The 25,884-nt window shown below is 42.2% G+C and overlaps 1 protein-coding gene across 8 annotated transcripts in view; it reads right to left on the minus strand.

Moving 5' to 3' along the window:
• LOC126999226 (E3 ubiquitin-protein ligase RBBP6-like) overlaps window positions 1–20,157 on the minus strand; it is a 115,455-nt gene extending 95,298 nt beyond the window's left edge. For 7 of the 8 annotated variants that reach the window (XM_050861562.1, XM_050861563.1, XM_050861564.1 and 4 more), the window contains exons 1-2: window positions 19,991–20,157; window positions 16,928–17,103 (exon numbers count right to left, since the gene is read on the minus strand). In XM_050861562.1, the coding sequence (XP_050717519.1) occupies window positions 16,928–17,093 (166 nt within the window). In that variant the 5' untranslated portion in view covers window positions 17,094–17,103; window positions 19,991–20,157. Of the gene's footprint in view, window positions 1–16,927; window positions 17,104–19,799; window positions 19,933–19,990 lie in introns of those variants that run through there. The other variant, XM_050861561.1, reaches the window with a different exon arrangement.
• Window positions 20,158–25,884: the final 5,727 nt, after the last annotated feature.

Here is a 25,884-nt window from a genome sequence, read left to right on the forward strand (position 1 = left end):
GCATTCGGCTACTGTTACCATCTTGGCACAACCAGGTAGCTCCATCGCATAATGTTGCATGGCTTAGGGTCTCCCAAACCAAGGGCTGGGATGAGGCAAGCACATGAGAGAAGAGGCAGGGTAGGGGAGAAGTTAGGAGGCGCGGGAACTCTGCTCGATCCGCAACAGGACATTTAAATAATAATATTTCATTTAATTTTTCATGATAATTTTGACTAACAACCAATTCAACTTAAGACTGGCCTGGCCTGTCGATCCTAAACCCCATTGTAACTCGAGAACCATCTACACAGACACTACCCTACTTACGAACATTAACCCCTAAATAATAATAACAATGAAAATTATATTAAGATAATCTTCTTGATCTTGATTTATAATGCAAAGGGCACCCATTTGGGTGTATAACATGCATATTTGTGTTGGCTGTTGGGGGGGACAGGGGAGCTGGGTGTGCAGGGGAGGGAAATGAATCAGGTGTAATTGTTAAGTGTCACCACAACACACCAACACTTAACAATTACATTTGATTCACTTCCCTCCCCTGCACAGCTCCCCTCAACAGCCACCAAATAAGCGTGTTATGCACCTGTACGGGTGCCCTGCGCATCATAGATCCAGATCCAGGTGTGTTGTGGTGACAAGTGAGTGTGTATTTGTTTTCTGAATGAGCCTATCGTACCACAGTCTAAAATCCGTTGAGAGAGGCTGTTCCAGTCGCGTATGGTGCGTGGAAAGTATGAGTGCTTGTATGCGTCAGTGTTGGTGATATATTTTGTATTTATGGATGTGTGTGTTACAAGTACGTTGACTGTTTGCGTTGTGTAAGTATGTACGTGGATCAAAGTCAATGTGAGTGTTTGTGATCTTGTACATAAGTGTAAGTCTGTGTGCTTATCTGTGTATGTGAAGAGGTTCCATGTTTATTTGTTCCGTGTTGTGATGCCAGGCATTCGAGTGTAATTGTTTGTAATGAACCAAGCCGCCTTGGTGTTGATTTGTTCTAACCTACCAATGTTTCTGTGTGTGTAAGGATCCCACACCGTGGAGCAGTACTCCAGTGTTGGTCTCACAAGTGTGTCATAAGCTGTGTGTTTAATGTCAGGTGTGCAGTTATGTAAATTCCTCCTCAGGAACCCCAGAGTTCGGTTGGCTGTGGCACTGATGTGGTCTATGTGGGTGTTGAACTTAAGGTTAGTGGATAGGTGGACACCAAGATACTTGTGTGTGTGGACTGATTCTAGTTTTGAATTATGGAGAGTGTAAATGTGATGGATGGGGTTGTGAGCTTTGGTGAATCTCAACAGTTTGCATTTATCTGGTTGGAAGTGCATTTGCCAGGTGCGCAGGAGGGCGTCCAAGTCTTTTTGTAGCAGTCTGCAGTCGTCAGTAGTCCTTACTGCTCTAAACAGTAAACTATCGTTGGCAAATAGTCAATTGGAAGAGTTAGGCGTTGAGAGTGGAAGATCGTTTATGTACAGGAGGAAAAGAAGGGGGCCTAGAACAGTGCCTTTTGGGACACCTGAAGAAACAGGGACAGTGTCAGATGAAGATCCATCAAGAAGAACACGTTGAGTCCGGTTAGTAAGAAATGCAGTGATTCAGTGTAGAATAGTCCTGAAATACCGTAGTATTTCAATTTTAATGTCAGCCTTTTGTGTGGGACTTTGTTGAAGGCTTTGGCAAAATCTAAAATAATAGCGTCAACTTGTTTGATGTCACGTCGGTCAAGTAGCCTCGTAATATCATGAAATGTAGTAATGAGTTGCGATTCACATGAGCGTTTAGGTCGAAAGGCGTGTTGTGAGTCAGTAAGGATGTTGTTTGTGTCAAGGTGATTCATTATGTGTTTGTGTATTATGTGTTCGAATATTTTACATGGAATCGATGTTAGTGAGATGGGGCGATAATTGGTGCACCTAACATCACTGTAGCCGATCCAGGATTCAGTACGTTTCCTAACTAGTAGAAGGTAATGTTATAATTGTATTTCGTAAAGAATCCTTATAACCAAAAACTAACTAAAATTATGGGTATTCTTTTTCTTGAACAGAACATTGAATAAACAAGAGAACAATAATATGAAAATATGTATAGCTACCATTGCCAGGTCATCGTACTCAGAGCACAGTATTTACCGGTTTCTGACGCCTAACAATTGCCAAGAAACATCAGGATCTAACTCTTATAATGATAACTATAAATTAGTTTCGTTATTGGAGCCCAGAAGACAGTTTGGGGGTAGGAAGGCGGGAAATATAATCGGCTGAGTACAACAATCTGGCAACATTGAGGCTGTAGCCTGCAGGCCCAAGCCAGCCTGTACGCCATTTTGTGGGTGTCAGATACCATAAATAGCATATTTTTACTGCGCAAAGCAGGTGATGTCACTTATTGTGACTTCGTGAGCTTTCCTATTTATCTATTTGTGTATATTTCATGGTGGCAAAATTTTCATTACTAGTTTCATTTTTACTAGTGACACGAATATGTGACTTTTTCACAATAGAATTTCACTCAAACAAGTGAATCAGACACCACAGAAATATTACCAGTGTGTGTATCAATGAATACAAAGATAAGCACATACTTTGATTTAACCCGTAAGCTGCGGGACTGAGATTCTGAGTGCGTCGCCTAGTGCGGCTATATCAGCGAGATTGACCTTCAATAAATGATATCTAAGTTACATAAACGTGTCATAAATATTATAATACACATATCTGAAGCTCGAAATGTGTTGTATCCTGCATATTTCTTAGATTTTTCTATCACAAAAATGTTTTTCTGGCAGTATCTGAAGCCGCGGCGGAAACTTTTTGGCGCCTGTTTGAAAAGCCCGCTTCCAGAAGGCTTACAGCAGCTTACCGCTCAGCCGCCCAGAAGGCGTACAGCAGTTTGCGGGTTAACTCTAGGATGTCTCGTGGATCATTAATAAATAAAAACAAAATATCTGGATAGGCTACTCTTTAGCCCGTTACCGGCTATGGCTGCCATGAAAGTCCCTCCGCCAGGTTTGTACCCCCCATATGGTGATTGTCAGGTGCGCCTATTGCCTGGGTCAGTCTGGTCACCTGTCTTAAACAATGGATTAATGCTTGCCAAAAGCAAGTCAGAGGGGAATGAGGTGGATGACAGGGATTGGGTGAATACAGCCTGAAGGATGGGGGCAAAGGATTTAAGGATGAAGGCGGGAATGTTGTCGGGGCCAGTGGATTTAGTTGTGTCAAGTCCTTCCAGTAATTTCTGTATTCCGTTAGTCGTGATGTCAAGGGGAGCTATGGGGGGGAAGGGGCTGTGTGGCATGTTTGGTGTCAGGTTGTGTGTTGAGTATTAGTGCTTTGTGTTGTGGGCTGGTTACTAATGTGTTAGTGTTGTCTTTTAGTGATGTAATCATCTTAGTGTCATGTTTGCACGCCTTAAAGAATTTGAAAAAGTTTCTTTTGTTATTTCTTACGTTGTCTGCGAGGTAAGTTGCTATGTGTTTGCGTTCCGCTACTTTTATGTTTTTGGCAAATGTCTTTTGGTGGTTTCTGTAGGCGGTCCAATTATATCTTGTGTTGTAAGTCTGCGCGCGTCTGTAGAGTCTTTGTTTCCTGCGATGTTGTCTGCGTAGACACCTGGAAAACCAGGGAAGTGTGTAATAATAAAGATTGTAACAAGGGGTGTGGAGTCAGAGTCAGTGGAGTCAGCTACTTTTCACCGGGGCTGGAGTTGGTAAAAATACCTCCGACTCCGATTCCTTTACGTAATCATTTATCGTGTAATGTAGTTGATTTTTTTTTCCCAGTAGGCTTTCTTGAGCGGCCTCTTTGGCAATCCCAGCCCGTTACTGCCAGTTTTGCTACTTCGTGGGGTATTCCCACAAATTTGTGGGAGAAATTACCTTTTGTGGGGCTCTTGTGGGCGGACATTTCAGGCAGCCATTACGGGTTAAGCAAATATGGATGGAATACTGATATAGCGTGGATTTTTTTCAGTAAAAATGTTTCATGATATTTCGCCTGATTAAGTAATTACATATATGATTGAGGTAAATTACAAAATGATGTCAGAGAAAACATACCCAACACATGAAACATTCTGTACTGAGCGTTTCTGATTCCTGTATTACTCATATGCATCTCCACTCTCAAGTCTTAACCTGATCGAGGCTGCTCAGTAGTTGACAAGAAACGCTCATTTGCGATAGACCGCGTCACTGACTGCCACTATTTTATTAATCTACTTAGGTAAGATCATTGAATATTCCGTGATTTTAGCAGCTAGCTGATGAAAATGACACACACACACACACACACAGGTTATTGAGTGGATGAAGGATTACTTAGCGGGAAGAGAAATGAGGACAGTGATTAAGAGGAGAAATCAAATTGGAGGAGAGTAGAGAGTGAAGTTCCCCAAGGCTCAGTTCTGGCACCAATAATGTTCATAAAATATAATTATAAACGATATGCCAAAGGGTATAAAAAGTTATATGGGCCTTTTTGCAGATGATGCAAAGTGAATAAGAAAAGTGAAGACGGAGGAAGATTGTGAGGAGCTGCAAAAAGACCTGGACAGAGTATATAGGTGGAGCCAGTTATGGGAGATGGAATTTAATGCAAACAAATGCCATGTTATGGAAATGGGGAAAAGTAAAAAAAGACCAAGGAAAACATACAGGATGAGAGAAGAAAACTTAAAGGTGGTGGTACATGAAGAAAAAGATTTGGTAGTAACGATGCAAGACACACTATCCCCAGAAAAGCACATAAACAAACTGTTTGGAGAAACCTAAAGGATGATGCAAAATATAAGGGTATCATTCCATTTTATTGACAAAGAAATGATGAAGAAAATATTAACATCTATGATAAGACCAAAGCTTGAATATGCTGTAGTTGTGGTCGCATCACAAAAAGAAGGATATCAGAAAGTTGGAAAGGATACAGAGAATTGCAACTAAAATAGTCCCAGAACTCTTGAATATGACGTATGAAGACAGATTGAGGACTTGATGACACTGGAACAAAGAAGGGAGAGAAGAGATCTGATCATGCTGTATTAAGTTGGTAAATAAGTTTGATGAGGTGGACAGAAATTATCTCTTCTTAACTGCGAGAGAACGCACGGGTTAAGAGGACATGGGAAGAAACTTAATAAAGGAACCTGTTTAAGTGACTTAAAAAAGTATAGTTTTCACATAGAAGTGTTAACACATGGAACAGCTTGCAGGAAGAGGTGGCAGAGGCGAACAGTTTCCAACAAATGGAGGAAAAGCTGGATAAATGTAGATATGGAGACGGGACTATTAGAGCTTAGCTCAGGCCCGGTAGACTACAAATAGATAAATACACACACACACAAAAAAAAGTCAACAGTCGCCATGACGGATCCTATCTCCTCCTTACCGAACAGCCGCCATTTCTATCATGTCATTAACATCAACAGCCACCGTCAAAACGGGATAGTGGGAATTTGGCCTAGCCTAAGACTCCCTCAGTTTGGCGACCATGTTCACATGTGTCAATCATCCTCTTTCAAGTTGAAAAACACAACTTATAAGCATTTCTATGTGAATAAGATAGTACTGTATTGTTTACTACACCTTCAAGACAGTAGTTACTGGACAACAAATTCAATGTCAAGCAGTGCGACAAAAGAGCTTTGTGAATGCAGGCGTTAGTGCAGTGGACAACATGTATTAGCTAGTGCACCTCGTGACATCATCAATGTTTTGTGAATGACAGTTAACAACATATCATATAGTTACTACCGCAGAGCTTTGTGAGTCACACGTTGTTGTTGACACCAAAATCTGTGAACTAAATGCTTTGTGAATCCGGCCCCAGGGGCGGGATTCACAGAGATGCATGCTAATAGCCCACAGTAAAAAGTACAAGCTATTAATTTAACTAGCAACGTTAACTTCATATTCACAAAGCTTAAATTTCGTTATAGTTAGAGGCAAGCTAAGGCACAGAGGCCACTGTCTGGATGAGCGCCATCGATTACATCATCAGACGCGCAACAAATCACAAGCGTGTTTACAGAATTGTCAGCCAATCATAAGGCTGCCACCCTCAGCTACTGCTTCAAAATGACCTGTTCTCTCTTCCCATTTTCTTCCTTTTTCCAAGGCACGTATTTTGAGATAACAAGGGAGTAAAGTGGGGGGAAAGAAGTCAGTTTCTCCACGATCCTCGAGTTTAACGTTATACCTTGAAGAAAGCATAAAACTCGGGAGGGCATTGCAGTGATTTTAGTTGCACCAGTATCTCTTCTCTATTCACTTTTATGTTTTCCATTCTTTGACACTTCCCTTCTCATCCTCCTTCAAATCCTGTCTCTTGAGTAAATACCTTCTGAGAGTTTTCGTTTAATTTTAATACTTCACAGATTTCCTTTACATACTCATAGACTTGGTCACCCACATGGATTGTATTCACAGCTCCCATTTTCCTTAATTTCTTAATTCCATGTTTATAGAAAGTATTGGATCCTCCATTATATTTCTCTTATATTTTTTTCATACTTTTTTTGTTCTTTTCTCCTCACTTTGGTGTAATCATTTCTAGCTTGCCTACAGTCTTCCCTAGTTATGGGATTCCTTCTCTTTTTCAAGTTTCTCCATGCTGCAGCTTTCTGCTTCTTGGCGTCCAGACATCGTGTGGTAAGGGGGGTGACTAAGGGTATTTTATTACAAATATATTTAAAATCGGACAACACGTTTTTCACTCAGCATGGCCGGATAGCTAAAATTGCCATGTGGTGAGGTTTGTTTTGTAAAATTAAAGCCCTCACCCCTGGAAGCCATATTTAAATGGCCAGCTATTGCGTCATAGCCTGACTCGGCGCCAACACACGCTGTATCATTCAGTGCTTGTATGTACGTAAAATTTGCATTAGAATTTTTTTTTCTCCGTAAATTTTGTAATCTGTCATTCCTCTCATGCTGGATCGCAGGGAGGGTGTGAGTTGAGGAGAGGAGTGTGGCAGAGCCAGTCCCTACCCAGACAACAACGGGGAAGGGCACGCAACCTGTTCGTTTGTACTCCAGCCAAATAAAGGTCTTTAGAAATGACGTACGAATGCAAGTTGAGTAGTAAGAGAGCCATCAACATGAATAAGGCTTATTGAACAAGATAGAGCGGCCAAGACCAGGAAGGGAGCAGTTTCGGAGCTTATGAAGCGAGTCGTGATCCTGCCACGCTCACCCGCCGCTCATCACCACCACCACCTGCTCCACCACCAGCTGATTCGCCATTCCCTACACCGAGTACCTCATCACGCCCTTCTCCACCACCACCTGCTTCATCACCACCTACTCCATCATCACCTACATCACCACCAGCTGCAGAATCATTGCCACTGCAGCTCAAACAAAAAATTCTGCACAGAGGTGTTCAGTTGAACCCTCCTCCTTCTGATACAAGCGAAACTTTCATCACTGTGTCGCTTTCCCAGTTACAGACACTCATCGCGAGACAGAAGTGCCAAGTACGGTCGTGCAGGAATACCTTGACCGTAACTTCTACAATGAGGAAGGTGGCGCCTTCTGACACCCTCACTTGCAAGTGAGCAATACTTTTTTATAAAGGGGGACCAGATGCCTTAGCATTCTCCAGTAAGTCAACAAGGTATACACAATCATATGTGAAAATTTCATGCCAATCAGATAAATACAAATGGCAAGACATGGATAAAATGGAAAAAAATCTTTAGGAGCCAATATCTCTGAAAGTAGTTTTTTACACTTCAAAAATTCTACAAAATCAGGAAAAAGTCTGTTCGACTTTTGTTTGGTACCAACTGAAACTACAACTAAAGGGGAATTTTTTGTATTTATGAAACTTCAAAAATGTAAAAAGAAAACGGGATACAGTAGAGAAAATTGTAAGTGAAAAAAAAATTGCAAATTTTTTTGCTCGAAGACAAAACAACATATCACAATTTTATAAATACAAAATGTAGATATGTAAACAAAGTTTCTATGGGTTTTTTTTTCACAGTGATTAACTGAAAAATAAAGTCTGAAACAAAAAAAAGAAAATTACACTTTATATGAGTCTCCCTTATACTTCACCCAAATTTCGTGAAATTCACTGAATGTCATATATTACAGAAACAAATAACATACTAAGATTTCAAAGCTATTGGACGTACCATCTGAGCAGGAGGACCCCCTTTAGTCGCCCCCCTTAAACCACTCTTTTCCCCTCTTTTCTTAATCACATAGTAGGGTACCCACTTTCCTAAACCTTCATTATAAATTTTAAGGAAGTAGTCATATTTTTGTTGTACTTTTCTCAGCTTTTTTTTATTTTTGATCAATTAATGCTACCAAAAAAAGCTTGCAAATCATTATACCTAGCTTTATTGTAATTCTTCTTTTCTCTTTATGGTTCTCTAATCCAATCTCCTCACATTCTTCATCTATTTCTACACTCATACCTCGGTTTATGAGTTTAATTCGTTTCGGAATTTTGCTCGCAAACCAAAAAACTCGTACACCAAAATGAATTTACCCATTTAAATTAATGTGCATCCCAATAGTGCATCCCATGGCCTAAAAGATGTTAACATAAAAATCATTTTAAATGTTATTTTATATAGAATAAAAGTAATTTTACTAACAAATAGTAATGATAAATAATAAATAATATAGTATAATAATATAAATAATAATATAATATAAAAATAAATGATATAAATAATATAGCATAAAAATATAATTATAAATAACAAATAATAAAGTATATATATAAATAATAGTAATAATATACAAGGGGTCCATTCCTACAACGCCGCCGTAACCCGATTTTGTACGCAAGTTGAAACACACCCTTTATTATAAGAAACTGTCAGCCCCAACCCTCAAATTAAAGTGCCATAAGAATCTCAATCACTCACCTGTGCTTATGCAATAGTAAAGTCATAATTAGGTAGTAAATATTTGTATGAAAAACACTTCTAGGCCATAAACATATAAAATAATAAAATGATAAACAGAAACAAAAAAGGTCAGCACATGACTAATGTTTGTCGCCATTTCTCCCTTTTCCAATCGCTTCACAATGTCTAATTTTACGTCCATTGTGATTTCATTCCTTTTCTTTGAAGCACTGCCATCAGAAGAATCAGCCTTATGCTTGGGAGACATAATGAACTTCTGAACTTGCTAACTGCATGCCTCCCCCCCTCCCGCGGCCTCGCCTCACACGACTTTCTAATCAAGCTCATCCTTATACTGTCCAAACCCCTTATGCAAGAGTTAACCAGCATTTTCACTCTTTCATCCCTCATGCTGGTAAACTCTGGAACAATCTTCCTTCATCTGTATTTCCTCCTGCCTACGACTTGAACTCTATCAAGAGGAGGGTATCAGGACACCTTTCCCCCTGAAATTGACCTCTCTTTTTGGCCACTTTTCTGTAAGTAGCGGGCTTTTTTTTTCGTTATTGATTTCTTTTTTTTCACGCCCTTGAACTGTCTCCTTTTCTGTAAAAAAAAATTTAAAAAATAAAAATACACACAATCTACCCATCCATCCCTCTCCTGTGTTATGCTTGTCACTCTTGAGTAAAAGCTCACTAAGTTTGTTACACATGAGCGCCCTTTTCTAAAGCCATACTGTTTCTCTGTAATTATATGTGTTCTTTTAGAAATTTCATCCATTGTTTCTTTATCACTTTCTCGCATATTTTACAAACTATACTGGTCAATGATACTGGTCTGTAGTTCAGAGGTTCTTCCTTTTTTCCACTTTTATATGTAGGGACCACCTCAGCCCTCCGCCACTCCTTTGGTGCTTTACCAGCTGATATTGAGCATTTTATGACATCATATATATCAGTCCAATCAGCTGATTTCTGCATTCTTTCAATATAAAACCTGAGACTCCATCCGGTCTTATTGCTTTCCTCTCTTCCAGCTCCTCCATCATTTTATATAACTCCTCTTTAGTTACTATGACTTCATCCATTTGAACATCCATTTTGATTCTTTTGTAAAAACTTGCTGGAAGCTCTTGTTTAGCAGCTCAGTCATGTCTTTAGGTTCTTCAATTATCTTATTTCCATCTTTCAGTCTTTCTTTTTTCCTTTGGTTTGATTTTTCCATTTATGAATCTATAAAACAGTTTAGGTTCTTCCTTGCACTTTTCGACAATATCCTTTTCATATCCTTTCTTTTCTTCTCTCCTTATTTTCACGTATTCATTTCTTGCTATCTGGAAATCTCTATTTCTTTGATTTTTATTTCTTTTCAATCTCTTGAGCGCTTAGTCTTTTTTTCCTTTGCACCTACACATCTTGCATTTAACCAATCTTTCTTTCCTCTTTCTTTGGGTTTATATAATGGGACATATTTCATGACCCCTGTCTCATGTGCCTCCATAAAAATATCATACACTCAGCCCTCGATTTCACGGATTAAAAGGGGGGAAGGGTGGCCCGTTGCTTGAAAAAGTCCATTGCTTGAAAATATTTATACGATAAATACCAGTATGCAATTAGTCATCCACGGATATCCGTTCTTTCCAACATGTACCACAGAAAGCGTCAGCTGACTGGGCCGCTGCAAAGCAGAAATACCCCCAGACTAATCCACCCATGTCTACCCCACGATCGCCGAACAGCCCTGTCAGGCAGCACCCTGCTCCACCAATATCATTCCCAAGTAATAGCCGCTTTAACCATCACCGCCGAGGTGCCTGGCACACTGGTGGCTTGTGTGTTGTGTTTGGTGTTCACGCTGCGCCACGTGGCCGCGTCTTCTTCTTCTTGTGACCTGTACGGTTTTATTGCTGCACGTTTCCTCCTCCTCTCTTCTGCTTATTCACACTTTTCTTACCAAGAGCCCGGGTTCAATTCCCGGGCGGAGTGGAAAAAATTGAACTAATTCCAATAGTTAAACTTACCTTAATTAAGTATAAATCATCGAAGACATTATCGTTGCCATGTATTGCCCTTATCCTTCTCCCATGTATCCTGGTACTTTCACCTAGAATCGTAGTGTCCTTTCCACTTTGACATCGTGGAGAGTTCAGAAGCACGCGACCAACAGAGTGTACTGAGTAGTGACTACTGACGGGCTTGCAACTTGCGAGAGCCCAAGAATACCAGTCCGTTAAATCCGAAATCCGTTAAATCGCGGGCCGAGTGTACTTTTCCTGCACCTCATTTGTTCTCTTTAACTTTTCCCAATCTAGTTTTTCATAATATTTCTGAAGATTTTCTATGTCTGCTTTCCTGTAGTTTCTCCTTTTTCTTTTATATGATTTGTCCTCCTCTATTATCACAAGGTCACTTTTTCCCATGGGGCACACGTATCTTAATTCATTTCAAAAGTTCATTCTCCTGGTCAGCACCTGGTCCAGTCTCGCTGGATTGTCATCACTCCTGTATCTTGTATTCTCAGTCACCCACTGCATCATTAACCCTTTCCTTGCGCGCGGTGCGGACGCGACTATCCCCTCAGGTGCAGTCGGGCAGCCCAATGGGGGGTCTCTTTTAATCTCTGTATCTCAAAAACTATTCATCACAGCTAAAAACCAAAAACACCATTAAAAAGAGGAGGTCCAGATCTATAGGAGTCGGTTATGTATGTCTCTCTTGCGAACGTACATGCACGTTCAGGGAGTGTTGAATGTTAACACTTACGTCAGCCATATTGAGGGAACTGCGGACATCTTTTCTTCAGATTCTGGCAAGGGAGTATTGCCAACTGCAATATCTACAACTATTTGGTCAAAGAATCAGTCAGCTGATAGGTGAAGTTATGCAAAAATGCCGCTATATTGGGCAAGAACATCCACCAGTTACTCGTCCGTAGATTTGCCGCGCTGGGCTGATGTGATTTTCCACCAAATTTAGTGAAGAACCCACTCAACTGGCAATCCTGTGTTGTGAGAATTAGTGTTGGAACACTCATAAGCGGAAGATTTGAGTGCGGGTGGAGCTCACAGCGAGCATTTAGCAACACCAGCAAATACGTCTAACGCTCGCTGCAAGCGTTTAGCAATGAAAGATTCAAGTTTTCCATAGTCAGTTTTAGAAATCTTTCCCCCCATGCCATCTCACTACCTCCACTTTCAAGTGTTTGGCAATTTACTTCTTTGCAGTTGAAGTCCCCGACTAACAAGACTCTTTTGTTTGCTTTGAGTAACCTATTCAAACTCTTAATGGTACAGGTAACTCTCGATTTACGCGAGTATTATGTCCTTGAAGAGGTCACGTAAATCAAAAACTGTAAATCAAACAAGAGGTAGGTTTCTATAAAAAAATAAATATTCACCTCATTCAGTGGAAAGAGAAGAGAGAGAGAGAGAGAGAGAGAGAGAGAGAGAGAGAGAGAGAGAGAGAATATCCATATCACCAAGATATCCACTCAGGCACTAAGTCTCAGCCTCACTCTTGTAAGGAAGAAATGAGGGACACCATGAGCAACTGGCTAGTATTGGTACCGGTACCGAGCAGTCTGGTACCGGTACCGAGCAGTCTGGTACCGGTACCGAGCAGTCTGGTACCGGTACCGAGCAGTCTGGTACCGGTACCGTACAGTATAGCTGGAACCGTTAGTACCGGTACCGGTAGTTGTTGGTTGTCCTTAAGAATGGAAAACGGTTGAGTACGAGCGTAGGTACCTGGGTACTGAACAGCTGCATGTAAACAAACAGATGACGGCAGTGGCTGAGGAGTGAGGAGCAGTGGAAGATGGCCCACCAATAGACTCGTAAAATGGACTGGCAGAGCTGGTTTGCTTACTACTTGATTAACAAGATAAGAGAACACCCCGTGCATTGGTAAGGATCAAAACAAACAAAATTACTGTGAAAGCAGCCCTCAGGGCCGCTTTCACAGTCACTTTGTTTGTTTTGATCATTACCAATGGCGGCGATCACCGCTTAGTATTTCACATGAAACTGGTCGATGGGGTAGTGGGGGCTGCAGACGAAGCGAGAGATGTTGAGAGTGCGTAAGTGAGAGAGGTAAGTGCGGGGCTAGGCTAACCCCACAGCCACCACTACTCGATCGGCCAGTTTCACGTGGAAATTCTATAGCAGCGATCGCCACCACTGGTAACGATCAAAACAAACAAAATGACTGTGAAAGCGGCCCTAAGTGCATGTTGTGAAGTATAGAAGTGTGAAGAAGGAGGACCTAAGAAGTGATACACAGCATTACAGGTCAAAAGAAGAAGAAGGTCCACTATACACTGGCCGGTGTTGCGAGAAATATCTCCCCGATGAAATCAGTGATTCTGCTGTACACCATGCATGCGCACTGTGGGAATACACAGCATTAAAAGTACTAATTTGCCTGTTTTTGTTCTAGTTTGTCCGCTTGTGATCTTTGTGAGCACTGAGAGAAATATGGAAACAGTAAACACATCGAACCTCTCTGCGAGCTATTTTGCATTGGCAGCAGCGGTTTATGTTCAATAGGCATTGAAAAGTCATTATGATATTAGTGATTTCATGACTTTTAACAGAAAGAGTTAGCAGATTATTTCATAACACACAGAAAACTACCAGAAAAATTTAGGTTTGTCCAACTGTCCCATGGGTGAACGCGAGCGACCGCCCTTACTTTAGCAGACAACACCACGTGGATCACAATTGTGTATTCAGAACTGCCAGCCAATTGTAAGGCAGCCGCTTTCAACTTCGGCTTAAAAATGATCTGTTCTTACTTCCCATTTTCTGCCTATTAACAAGGTACGTATTTTGAGATAACAAGGGAGCAAAGTCAAAAAAATTGTGATAAGAGAGTAAAGTCGGAAAAAAGTCATTATTTTCCACGGGTCAGAACCAATAAGCGCTTTTACATGGTTTTCAATACCTTGAGTTTCGCGATCCTCGAGTTTAGCGCCATACCTTCGGAATGAAGCAAGCGCAAAACTCGAGAGGGTGCTGTAGTTGTTCTATACAATATTTCCTCTGTTACTTGCTGTGATTTTAGTCTTAATTTAACTGGCCTCGTTTTACCTTCTATGTAAGGTCCCAGCCTAACGATTTCTTCCACCTCCTCCTCCAGGTTTTGCAGTTCTTCATCATTCAGGTTCTTCAGTAAGTCCTATACTGATTTCAGCTCCTCCTTTTCCCCTTTTGGTTTATACGTTATATTCTTTTCCCTCATTCCAAATATAATTACACTTTCTTTTCCGCCACATCCCTTACCAGATCTTCATTTCTTTTTCAAAACTTTGACTACTTCTTTTCCTACATTTTCCTTCTCTTCTTTCAGTTGCCTTTCAATTATTTCTTTGAAGACTACATTAGCTTTTTCATTTTATATTTTCCACGTCTTCATCTCCCCCAGCACTTCCTCCCTTACTCTCTTTTCTTCCTTGTCCATTATCTCTTTTAGGTTTTAATTTTTTTTTCTTATGAATCCTAGTCCTTCCTTCACCAGTTTTTCATATTTTGCCAACTTCTCTTTCAACTCCTCATTCTCCTGAACCATTTTTTTCTCCCTGTCTTCCAGACTTCTCACTCGACTGTAATTCACTGTGTAATTTCTTACCTTGCATCTCCTCCTCTTCCATAGACTTCACTCTTCCGATCCACGTATTTAATTTTTTCTCCACTAACAACACTCTTCTGTACACAGCTGATTCCGTAGTACCAAAACCAGAGAAACTCAGCTCAATGGATCCATAACACTAGTCACTGTCGAAGACTCCCATAGCTTCTTCTCGCATTTTGTCTTGTTCCAGTTCCTCTTCCTTTTCTTTTCGGTCTGCCACCACTCATCTTCCTCGCTCATTCTACTGTGTGTATTTACCTAGTTGTGAAATACAGGAAAAGAGCCGTACTAGGCTCGTGCTGTCCCATCTCCATAACGCTTATTATCCAGTTTGGCTTTAAATTCATCAATCGTTTTTGCACACAGTCTCCTTGTCAAGTCCGTTCCATGTTGTTATGCTTCTGTATGGAAAACTGTATTTCTTGATGTTTCTCCTACAGTCGCTCTTCTTCAATTTCTTACCATTGCTTCTTGTCACACTTCTGTCACATTCCACTAGGTCTTCCCTGTTCAATTTCTCCAATCCCTCTTGTATCCTGTACAATGCTATTAGGTCCCCTCTCTCTCTTCTGCTCTCCAGTGTTGTTAGTCCCAATTTCTCCAGTCTTTCTTCATAAGTATGTTCTCTCAGAGTTTCCGGTAATTTAGTCGCTGCTCTTTGTATTCTTTCCAACTTTCTAATTTCTTTCTTCAATCTAGGTGACCACACTAATGCTGCATATCCAGTCTTGGACGTATCATCGATGTTATAAGTTTATTCACCATTTCTTCTATGTGTGTGTGTGTGTGTGTGTGTGTGTGTGTGTGTGTGCTGATGTTTTCACTGTGTGAGGATTGGAACTGATCTGACCATCAACTAGGTCAGTGTTGCCAACTCCTAAACAGCACTTTAAGCAGAAAAGGCCCATAAAAGTAGCCTAAAATTCTCTATTACCACACAATCCTATGAACAAGACCAACAATGAACAACAACTAGCACCAAAACAATACATAGCAGTGGATGCCAAGAATGTATAGCACCATACACTAATACCGAGCAAGAGAACTTTGCCAGCAGCAAGCTGTTCAGGTGCATAGGCAACACTGCTGCTCTCATCAGGTACAGGTAACTCTCGATTTACGCGAGTATTGCGTCCTTGAAGAGGTCACGTAAATCAAAAACAATGTAATTCAAACAAGAGGTAGGTTTCTGTCGAAAAATAAATACCAGATTTTTCGGCATATAGCGCACACCTTTTTTGCATAAAAAATGCCTGAAAGTTTAGCCCTGCGCATTATACGCCAAATGTACAAATTTTTCATGATTTTTTTTCTTCTTTGGGGTGTTTTTAAGGGTCTGTTTTTCGTCTTATCCAATAACAACAGCAAACTTACCTTTATTATTGTTTATAATCCTTCATAGTCCATGGCTGTCTTATAATATGTTACCATGGAATACAGGGCGCTCTAATAACGACTATACAAAAATTAAATCGATGGAGGATCGCCCACGCCTTGCTGTTATCCCGTTTTTCCGTCGGGTGCCATTTGTATGATCTTGATCTTGATGTCATAGGTGGCTTAAGATTGTATGACTAAGGAGCAGTACAAGCTACATAAAAAATCATATTGGAAAAAAATATCCATGTGCTCATTATTAATATTAGTGAGAATAATGGGGTAAATATGATATCAGAAACTGTACATCATGAGTCTTGTACGAGGAGTTATTTCGTGCAACACCAGCCCGGCCGCCATTTGCATTGTTTACAAACCAGACAACCACACCCATACAACAAACAGCTGCATGGCGCGTGTCACCAGAACCGTGTGAATTGTGTCTTGCCTAATTGTGTCATAACCTACGAGTGATGGTGGGAATAATATGCTTATTCACCTCATTCAGTGGAGAGAGAGAGAGAGAGAGAGAGAGAGAGAGAGAGAGAGAATATCCATATCACCGAGATATCCACTCAGGCCCTCAGTCTCAACCTCACTCATGCGAGGAAGAAATGAGGGACACCATGAGCGGCTGGCAATTATTATTACCGGTACCGAGCAGTCTGGTGCCGGTACCGTACCTTATAGCTGGTACCGTTAGTACCGGTACTGGTACCAGTACCTGCCCACCCCTATTGTTGGGTAGCGTGGCAGCATGGGTACTGTACTGTTGTTCAAGTGGCGCGCAGGAAGAACTGAGCTCAGCTGTGTGGCTGCGGCGCCATATGATTCCAGTTGCGTGAGACATCTGGTGGCCACTCCATAAAATATCGCGTATAAGTGAAAAAAACATGTAAATTAAATATTTATTTGGATTTTGGACCCCGCGTTATTTCTAAAACACGTAAACCAAACTCGCGGAAATCGAGTTACCTGTACATGGGACTGCAGCTATAAGATAATTCAAGGTAGTGAAGTGGTTGACTCAAACTCACCTTCCTTGGTCTCAGCATTGGTGATCTGCAGATCATAAGGCTGCCCACGCCCCAGCCTCTTCTGCTGGATGATGGCCTCCTTCAGGTCCTCAAGGCTGATGCTCACGCCGTCCACAGGCAGAGTGTCATACTCCACCGCCGACTTAAACTTGTAGTGCACAGACATCTTCCTCCTTCTGCATGACAACAAAAAAAACATTTACTAAATCAGCAGAGGTAGCACAATTAGATGGGCTGTGTTACACTTACACTTGGATCTGGCTTGACTGGAATAAAAAAAGTCTAGGTTGGCGAGATTTTACTTTAGGACCCGTTCAAATGAGATCTAGACCATAATGCTACCTATTTCGAGGAGTAACGCAGCTCATTCAACCAACCCAACCTGTATCCTCCTTTCCTTATTCCTGAATAATTCTTCTCTCCATTGGACATGCCAAACCCTGAGGATGGGTTGGCACGCCCTTGACCTTAGCGTAAAAAAGTTAGCAGTTAGCGTTAGCTTCCACTAATTTCTTTATCAGTTTAGCATAATCGAAGCTAACTTTTTAGCAAGGCGGGGTTCCCACTATTTCGTTTTCACGGATCGTCGACCACAAGTGACGTCATCGACGGAGAGGACAGTGGGAACCAGGGCCCGCCCGTCATAGCAAAAACTTATTTTTATACTAAAGGGATCACGGCCTAAACAACTCTCGGCCTAAAGGGATCACAACCTAAACGAATCTCGGCCTAAAGGGATCACGGCCTTAACGACTCTCAGCCTAAAGGGATCATGCCCTAAACGACTCTCGGCCTAAAGGGATCACGGCCTAAACGACTCTCGGCCTAAAGGGATAACGGCCTAAACAACTCTCAGCCTAAAGGGATCACGGCCTAAACGACTTTCGGCCTAAAGGGATCACGCCCTAAATGACTTGTTCCCCATAATACAGAGGATGGGTCATAAAACTAACCCTAGGAATGCCCAAAACTACGATAGCCTTGTCAAATGTGTGTGGGGTCAAAAAACTAACCCTAGGAATGCCCAAAACTACGATAGCCTTGTCAAATGTGTGTGGGGTCATAAAATTAACCCTAGGAATGCCCAAAACTATGATAGCCTTGTCAAATGTGTGTGGGGTCAAAAAACTAACCCTAGGAATGCCCAAAACTATGATAGCCTTGTCAAATGTGTGGGGTCATAAAATTAACCCTAGGAATGCCCAAAACTACGATAGCCTTGTCAAATGAGTGTGGGGTCAAAAAACTAACCCTAGGAATGCCCAAAACTACAATAGCCTTGTCAATTGTGAGGGGGGTCAAAAAACTAACCCTAGGAATGCCCAAAACTATGATAGCCTTGTCAAATGTGTGTGGGGTCAAAAAACTAACCCTAGGAATGCCCAAAATACGATAGCCTTGTCAAATGTGTGCCTGGGCACCAAAACCTTCGAGATTATGACCCTTAACCTATCAGTAAAGGAGAGCAGGAGCAAAGCAGTTGATACCTTTCACAAAAATCTTCTTGGCATGTTGTTGGGAAAAAAAGAACTGAGCAATGAAAGTGGAGTGAAAAGGGTAAAGATTTGTTTTAGTACCGTGCCAGTATCTCATTATCTACTTTTTGAAAATCACTCTCTCTTCATATATAGTATATCTTTTCTACAAACCTTCAACAGTCATGGAAACGCTTTTGAAATCCAATTAAAGGACTTTTTTTTTACTCTTGGAAAAAGGGAATAATGTTTACGAAAGCGCGTCGCCTCCTCTGGCGGCGGCCGCAGCGACGGTGCCGCCGCCACCGCACCCGCAAAATAGCTCGCAGAGGGTTAAGAGTGAGAGAGCATATTTAAACTACTCCAACCGAACTTTACGACCTGCTAATGGTGGGCTGCGCCCCCCTCGACCTCCCCCCCGACATGTATATGTGACTTATTTCTGCGAGGGGGTATTTCTTGCAACACCAGCTGCACCACTGCCGCGACCATCGCCAGAGCAAACCTGGTATTTTTATACAAATACCGCAAATTTTATCATGAAGCATGAATATAACCTAACCTTAGCTAACCTAACAAAACCCTCTGAGAGCTATTTTGCGGCTGCGGCGGCACCACCGTCGCTGCAGCCAGCACCAGAGGAGGCGACGCACTTTCATGAACATTATCCCCTATTTTCAAGAGTAAAAAAAAAGTCCTTGAATTGGATTTTGAAAGCGTTTCCATGACTGTTGAAGGTTTGTAGAAAAGATACATGAAGAGCTAGTGATGTTTCATAAGGTAGGTAATGAAATACTGGCACAGTACTAAAACGAATCTTAACCAAGAAAAGTATAATAGCGGAAACTACAGAAGGACATAGAAAAGCAAAGTCAAGGGAAGAAAAGACCAGAAAAACACCTCAGTTCAGGGTGAAGTGTATAAGTGTGCACTGTGAAGTAACCAAGCGCATGGTGTGAGGTATTTGAGGAGGACCTAAGAAGCGATACAAAGCGAAACAGCTCAAAAGAAGAGATGCCGAACGACAAAGAGGAAGAACTTTTTCGATGCCAGAGTGGTAACCAAATGGAACAGAGGAAGGGTCATAAAACTAACCCTAGGAATGCCCAAAACTACGATAGCCTTGTCAAATGTGTGTGGGGTCAAAAAACTAACCCTAGGAATGCCCAAAACTATGATAGCCTTGTCAGCGTGAACACTTCCAAAAATAGGTATGACAAACTGGAGACAGATTCACTGAGAAGAGGCATCCCTATGAGTTATTTAACTCCCTAGCCTCTTTACCATCACTAAGGTAAGCAAGTATGGTGAAGATTGATCCGGTTACCCAATGCGTCCATACTTCGCTTCCTGCCCCACGGAGTACCCTGCTGATGCCACACCTGTCTCCTGCTGACCTTCACACCACCGCACTACCGTAGGAAAACCGTGCAGACCCGTGCCAGCGTGGACAGCCGTGGCCCTTGCGGCTGTCCCTGGCACGCACCGCCTCCAGACGCCACCCTAACTTTCACCTGTGCTGCGGGCCGCCCCCTTCCCCCCCGGGCACGCCACCCCCCGCAGCACACACACGCACGCCCGCCTTTACCTTACGGCGATGGCCTGGGCGACATGAGCCTCGGGGCAGGGAAAACACCGTCGCTAACACAGCTGCGGCACAAGATGGCGGCGGCGCTGCTCTACTACGCTCTCCAGTGTTGCCACTTCAACTTGCCAGCTCTTGCTCTTGCTCTTGCTGGACAGGTGACCCGTTGGAGCGTCAGGCCTTTAATATCGGCACAACCTGTAAAAAAATAAAGACAAAACAAGCAGTATCCATTACAAATCTTCCTATTCCCTATTTCTTGCACACCACATCTTTTCCAGAAAACTCTTCATGACTTCTATATAATTATCTCATTTGCTTCACCACTCAGGCCCAGCAGCAGCACCTCGATCGCTATATATATAGGGTGACACCAAGGAGACTAATGGTGACCACCCGTCCCTTAAAATACGGAATCGTTCGGTAATGAGGAATGAAATTGTGCGTGTACAGTACGCTTACGCGACCCCTCTTAATTCCTCCTGCCTCCACAAGCAGGCAACGGCTATCAAGGCAGGGCAGGTTACAGAAATTTTAATTTAGGGTTGCCACCCGTCCCTTCAAATATAGATTCATTCCGTATTGGAGAGTGAGATGTTCCGTATTTTTCTGATCTCAAGGTGGCAAATTAACCCTAGTTAACTTGCAATCTTCCCATTCACATCCCACCCCATCTCACTCAGGGCCACCCTCATCATCTCCGTCCTTTCTCTCTTCTCTCTTCCCCTCACTTTTTTCAGTACCGCTAGATTCACCCCAAATAATCGTTAGATCAGGGCCCCATTAATAAATCGCGATATTTCAAGTAATAATACAAATAATGGAACAATAATTATACCCCCCCAAAATACCTAACTGGGCATTTTCACTAAAACATTAGCCTCTAGATGGCAAATTTCCTAGCTAGATCACAACCCAAAATCTCTGGATCTAGCGGGAAAATTGCTGGAATGGATTCTTCTTCTTCTTCTTTTGAGTTGTTAATTCCGCTTGTATCGCTTCAATTTTAGGTCCTCCTTCTCAACACTTCTATACATCACACCATGCACCTAGTTACTTCACAGTGCACACTTATACACTTCACCCTGAACGGATGTGGGGGGGGGGGGGGGTTCTGTTCTTTTCTTCCACTGTCCCCCACTGCAGGAAAACATATATGCAGCTCAGCGCAGGATGAAGTGCATATATATGTGTTTAAGTGTGCACAATATATTTAAGTGAAGAGAAGTACCATGGATCGAGAACCTAAGAAAGGTTATGTACCCCCCTCCCCCCTTGTTGCACATTCAACAATAAACTATTATACTACTACTACGTACAATACACAGTACGTGGAACAGGTCAAAAGAAGAAGAAGAAGTATAGTCCCTGCTCCCTGGATAGAGAGAGTACAGATGGATAAAAAATAAAGAACCACGAGAAAAGTAATTGCCACATTGCAGCTACAGCTGTGTACCAGCACTGGAAGAAATTAAGGCAAGAGACTAGAAGAAGTACAAAGCAAGTAATTAATATATATTTTTATACAAATTTACGTTATTTTATGTGTATTCGTATATATATCGAAGCTTCATTCTGGAGACAAATCCTGTCTCGTTTAATCAACATTATTTTGACTCTTGCTACCCTGTGTCTCCCCTTTCGTGGACACCGTGAGTATGTGTAATGCCCCGACGAGCTTATATTTTCTATCCTTCCTATTTCTCAACACGGCCTCTGCGTGTATCGAAATAACACGAGAAATTAATCAAGACAAGGAGAGGGTATTCCCCGGCTGCCTGGGATTGAACCCGCGACCAGCGTGACGGGAGAGCCACTCCTTACCGAGTCGGCCAAAGAGGTACCCCCCCTGGCTAAGTGGGTTATGGGAGGCTCGTTCATCAGGCCGTCGCCGCACTACACGGCTTTCCCCCCTATGTAGATTAATTTCTGTGTGTTGACAATGTCCCTTTGAGACATAACTCCACAATGTCCCTTTGAGACATAACTCCACAATGTCCCTTTGAGACATACCTCCAACATTCCCATTTTCTATCAACCTCGGAGCATGGGCCATCCTACCTGTTACCCCTTCGGGGAAACTCAACAGAACTGCAGGAGAGGATGCCCACCGCTATGCCACCACTGTACTGCCCCGACGAGCTTATTTTCTATCCTTCCTATTTCTCAACACGGCCTCTGCGTGTATCGAAATAACACGAGAAATTAATCAAGACAAGGAGAGGGTATTCCCCGGCTGCCTGGGATTGAACCCGCGACCAGCGTGACGGGAGAGCCACTCCTTACCGAGTCGGCCAAAGAGGTACCCCCCCTGGCTAAGTGGGTTATGGGAGGCTCGTTCATCAGGCCGTCGCTGCACTACATATGTTCATGATGCCAAGTGTGTCGGTGGCAACTTCTTGGGACTTGTAGCTATATGCGGGCACATTTTGACCCCCTCCTGCAAGAAGTTCTACAAATGCCAGTGAGGGCCACGAAGTACCTCAGTCCAAAGATACAGAATGAAATTATTTTGTTGTTAGCCAACTCAGCGCGTGATCATTTAATTTCCCAAATTGAACTCTCACCTTTTTACTCAATTATCATAGATACAACAAGTGATATCACCAGAACGGACCAGATCTCAGTTATTATCCGCTGGCTAAATGCTGACGAGCAGACTATCCATGAAACATTTATGGGGTTCATAGAAGTTATAGGGATGCTTCAGCTGCTGGTCTTGCTCATAAACTCAAGACGAAAGGCTTTAATCTCCAAAAAAATCGAGGTCAGGGGTATGATGGCGCATGTTATGAGTGGAAGCAGAGATGGAGTACAGAGCTTGTTTCGTGATGAAGTACATAAAAGTGGCCCTCATGTTCCTCAGGGGGTGTACCTTACGTTCATTGTGCTTCTCACAATCTGAATCTGGTGATAAATGATGCAGTGGAAGCCACTGTCCCAGGAATATAATTCTTTGGAACACTGAGTGAAATCTTTAACTTCTTTGGTCGCAGTTTGAAGCACCGTGGGCGGGTGGTGGTGTATGTCGGCTGCAACAGATGGCGCAGGAGCAGCGTTGTTTACATCCAGGCGCCTCCCCCAATCCAGCAGACACCCACCCACAACCCCCAGTACCAAAGAGACTATTGTGAATATATATTTTTTTTTCTATTTACACTGCTCTCCATCTTCCACTTCACCTCACTGGCTCCACCACATCCCAGGCGGCGTTCATTCCATCTCACCACACACCACCACCACCACCACTACCTAACCGTCCTAACGTATAACAATGACACCAGTAACAGAGCTCAATAGAACGTGAAGACAAGAATGCGTAGAGTTGAATTGAGAGAGTGGAAACGCTTTGAAAATCCAATTCAAGGACTTTTTTTTTACTCTTGAAAATAGGGAATAATGTTTATGAAAGCGCGTCGCCTCCTCTGGCCGCGGCGGGTGTTGCGAGAAATACCTCCTCGCTGAAATAAGTCGCATATACATGAGGGGGGGGGGGGTCGAGGGGGGCGCAGCCCCCCCCGTTAGTAGGTCGTAAAGTTCGGTTGGAGTAGTTTAAAATATGCTCCCCGACCCTAAGCCCTCTGCGAGCTATTTTGCGGCTGCAGCGTCGCCGCGGCCAGCAGAGGAGGCGACGCGCTTTCGTAAACAATCCCCTATTTTCAAGAGTAAAAAAAATGTCCTGGAATTGGATTTTCAAAGCGCTTCCACGACTGTTGAAGGTTTGTAGAAAAGATATATGAAGAGATAGTGGTTTCATAAAGTAGATTATGAGATACTGGCACGGACCTAATACGAATATCTTTACCGAAGATTGTTCCAAAGTTTATCAGTGTGAGGGATGAAAGAGTGAAAATGCTGGTTAACTCTTGCGTAAGGGATTTGGAGAGTAAAGGGATGAGCTTGAGTAGAAAGTCGTGTGTGGCGAGGCCGCGGGAGGGGGGGAGGCAAGGCAAGTATAGAGGTATCGTCATACAGGCGGGAGGAAATCACTCGTTGGCAACTCCTATAGCCTTCACCCTTGGCCCCGCCCCATCCTCGTTGTCTGCCCAAACCGACGGCTTCACACACCTCACTCCCACCTTGTTTCCTGACCCCAACATTAATCTTTACGAAACACTGAGACCACCATCATCTTCCTGAGAAAATTCTGCATCACACTAGCATAAAATTGTAACAATAATGTAAAATTACACATACGAAAATCAGAGTTAAATGAAGTAGGGAATAAATATTTTCTTACTTATTTCCTTCAACTCCTTAGTACTCAGCTGGCTTTCGTCACATCACTTTTATAAGCACAGATTCTAAATCTGTATGTTTTCTTTCTGACTTCTGATGGTGTATGGTACGTCCCGGTAAAAATATACATAGGTCAAAATCACCTCAGGAACATGATGGTGACGGAGTCTCAGGTTTTCGTAAAATTTGTTGGGCTCAGGAAACAGGTGGGAGTGAGGTGTGAAGCTGTCGGTTTGGGCAGACAACGAGGAGGCGGGGCCAAGTGAAGGCTAGTTGCCAACGAGTGATTTCCTCCCGCCTGTACCTTCTCTACTTGCCTTGCCTCAGGGTTATAATTTGGTGAACGTACCAGATTTGGTACTTTGTCTTAAAAGTACGTTTGGTACGACTTTAGGTATATTTGGTACTAAGTTGTCTGTGTGAGCTTTTTGTGCCTATTTGACACATTTTCCACCTGATATATCCGGCATGAGGACAGTGCTTTGGGGTCTGGGTTACCAGGCAGGTGCTGGCCTGTTGGACGTGTGAGTGACCATCAGGTAACTTGTCCCGTACAAGTATTGGGCAGGGAGAGGAAGACTCTAGAGACGTAAGATGCGGTTCGAGTAAGCCAACCGGTTATCTTATTGGTGTTATTGGTTGGACGATGTTTATCACTTTGTGGCAACTTCATTTTCTTATATAATCAAACTGGCCTTGGCAGCATATATATATATATATATATATATATATATATATATATATATATATATATATATATATATATATATATATATATATAAGGTCTAATGCCATGTGGGGCAGCGGTGTGGACTTAAAAGGTTAGTGTGTGGCTTTTAGTTGTGTGGGCCAAGTCATATATGAACATATAAAACTTACCAGTAATATTTAATTATATATAAGCAGTCATAATGGTACCCATACTTGTTTTCCAAAAATGAAAGGCATTGTTCAAAGTCGTATGTGTGTGTGTGTGTGTGTGTGTGTGTGTGTGTGTGTGTGTGTGTATGTAATGTCTCAATGTCCGTACATAAATATGTACATACGTCTATCTATCTATCTATCTATCTATCTACACACATATATATATATATATATATATATATATATATATATATATATATATATATATATATCTCTCTATATATATATATATATATATATATATATATATATATATATATATATATATATATATATATATATATATATATGTGTGTGTGTGTGTGTGTGTGTGTGTGTGTGTGTGTGTGTGTGTGTGTGTGTGTGTGTGTGTGTCTGAGCAGCAAATCTCTCTCTCTTTATCTTATTCACTTTCTTTTGGGTACGTTTTGTCCGGGTTTGGTACGTTTTGTTGGCCCGATTTGGTACGATCAGCTAAATCGGATTGGCAACCCTGCTTGCCTCCCCCCCTCCCGCGGCCTCGCCACACACGACTTTCTACTCAAGCTCATCCCTTTACTCTCCAAATCCCTTACGCAAGAGTTAACCAGCATTTTCACTCTTTCATCCCTCACACTGATAAACTTTGGAACAATCTTCGGTAAAGATATTCGTATTAGGTCCGTGCCAGTATCTCATAATCTACTTTATGAAACCACTATCTCTTCATATATCTTTTCTACAAACCTTCAACAGTCGTGGAAGCGCTTTGAAAA

The sequence above is a fragment of the Eriocheir sinensis genome, chromosome 16 (assembly GCF_024679095.1).
Source record: "Eriocheir sinensis breed Jianghai 21 chromosome 16, ASM2467909v1, whole genome shotgun sequence".
In the NCBI taxonomy this organism is placed as follows: Eukaryota; Metazoa; Arthropoda; class Malacostraca; order Decapoda; family Varunidae; genus Eriocheir; species Eriocheir sinensis.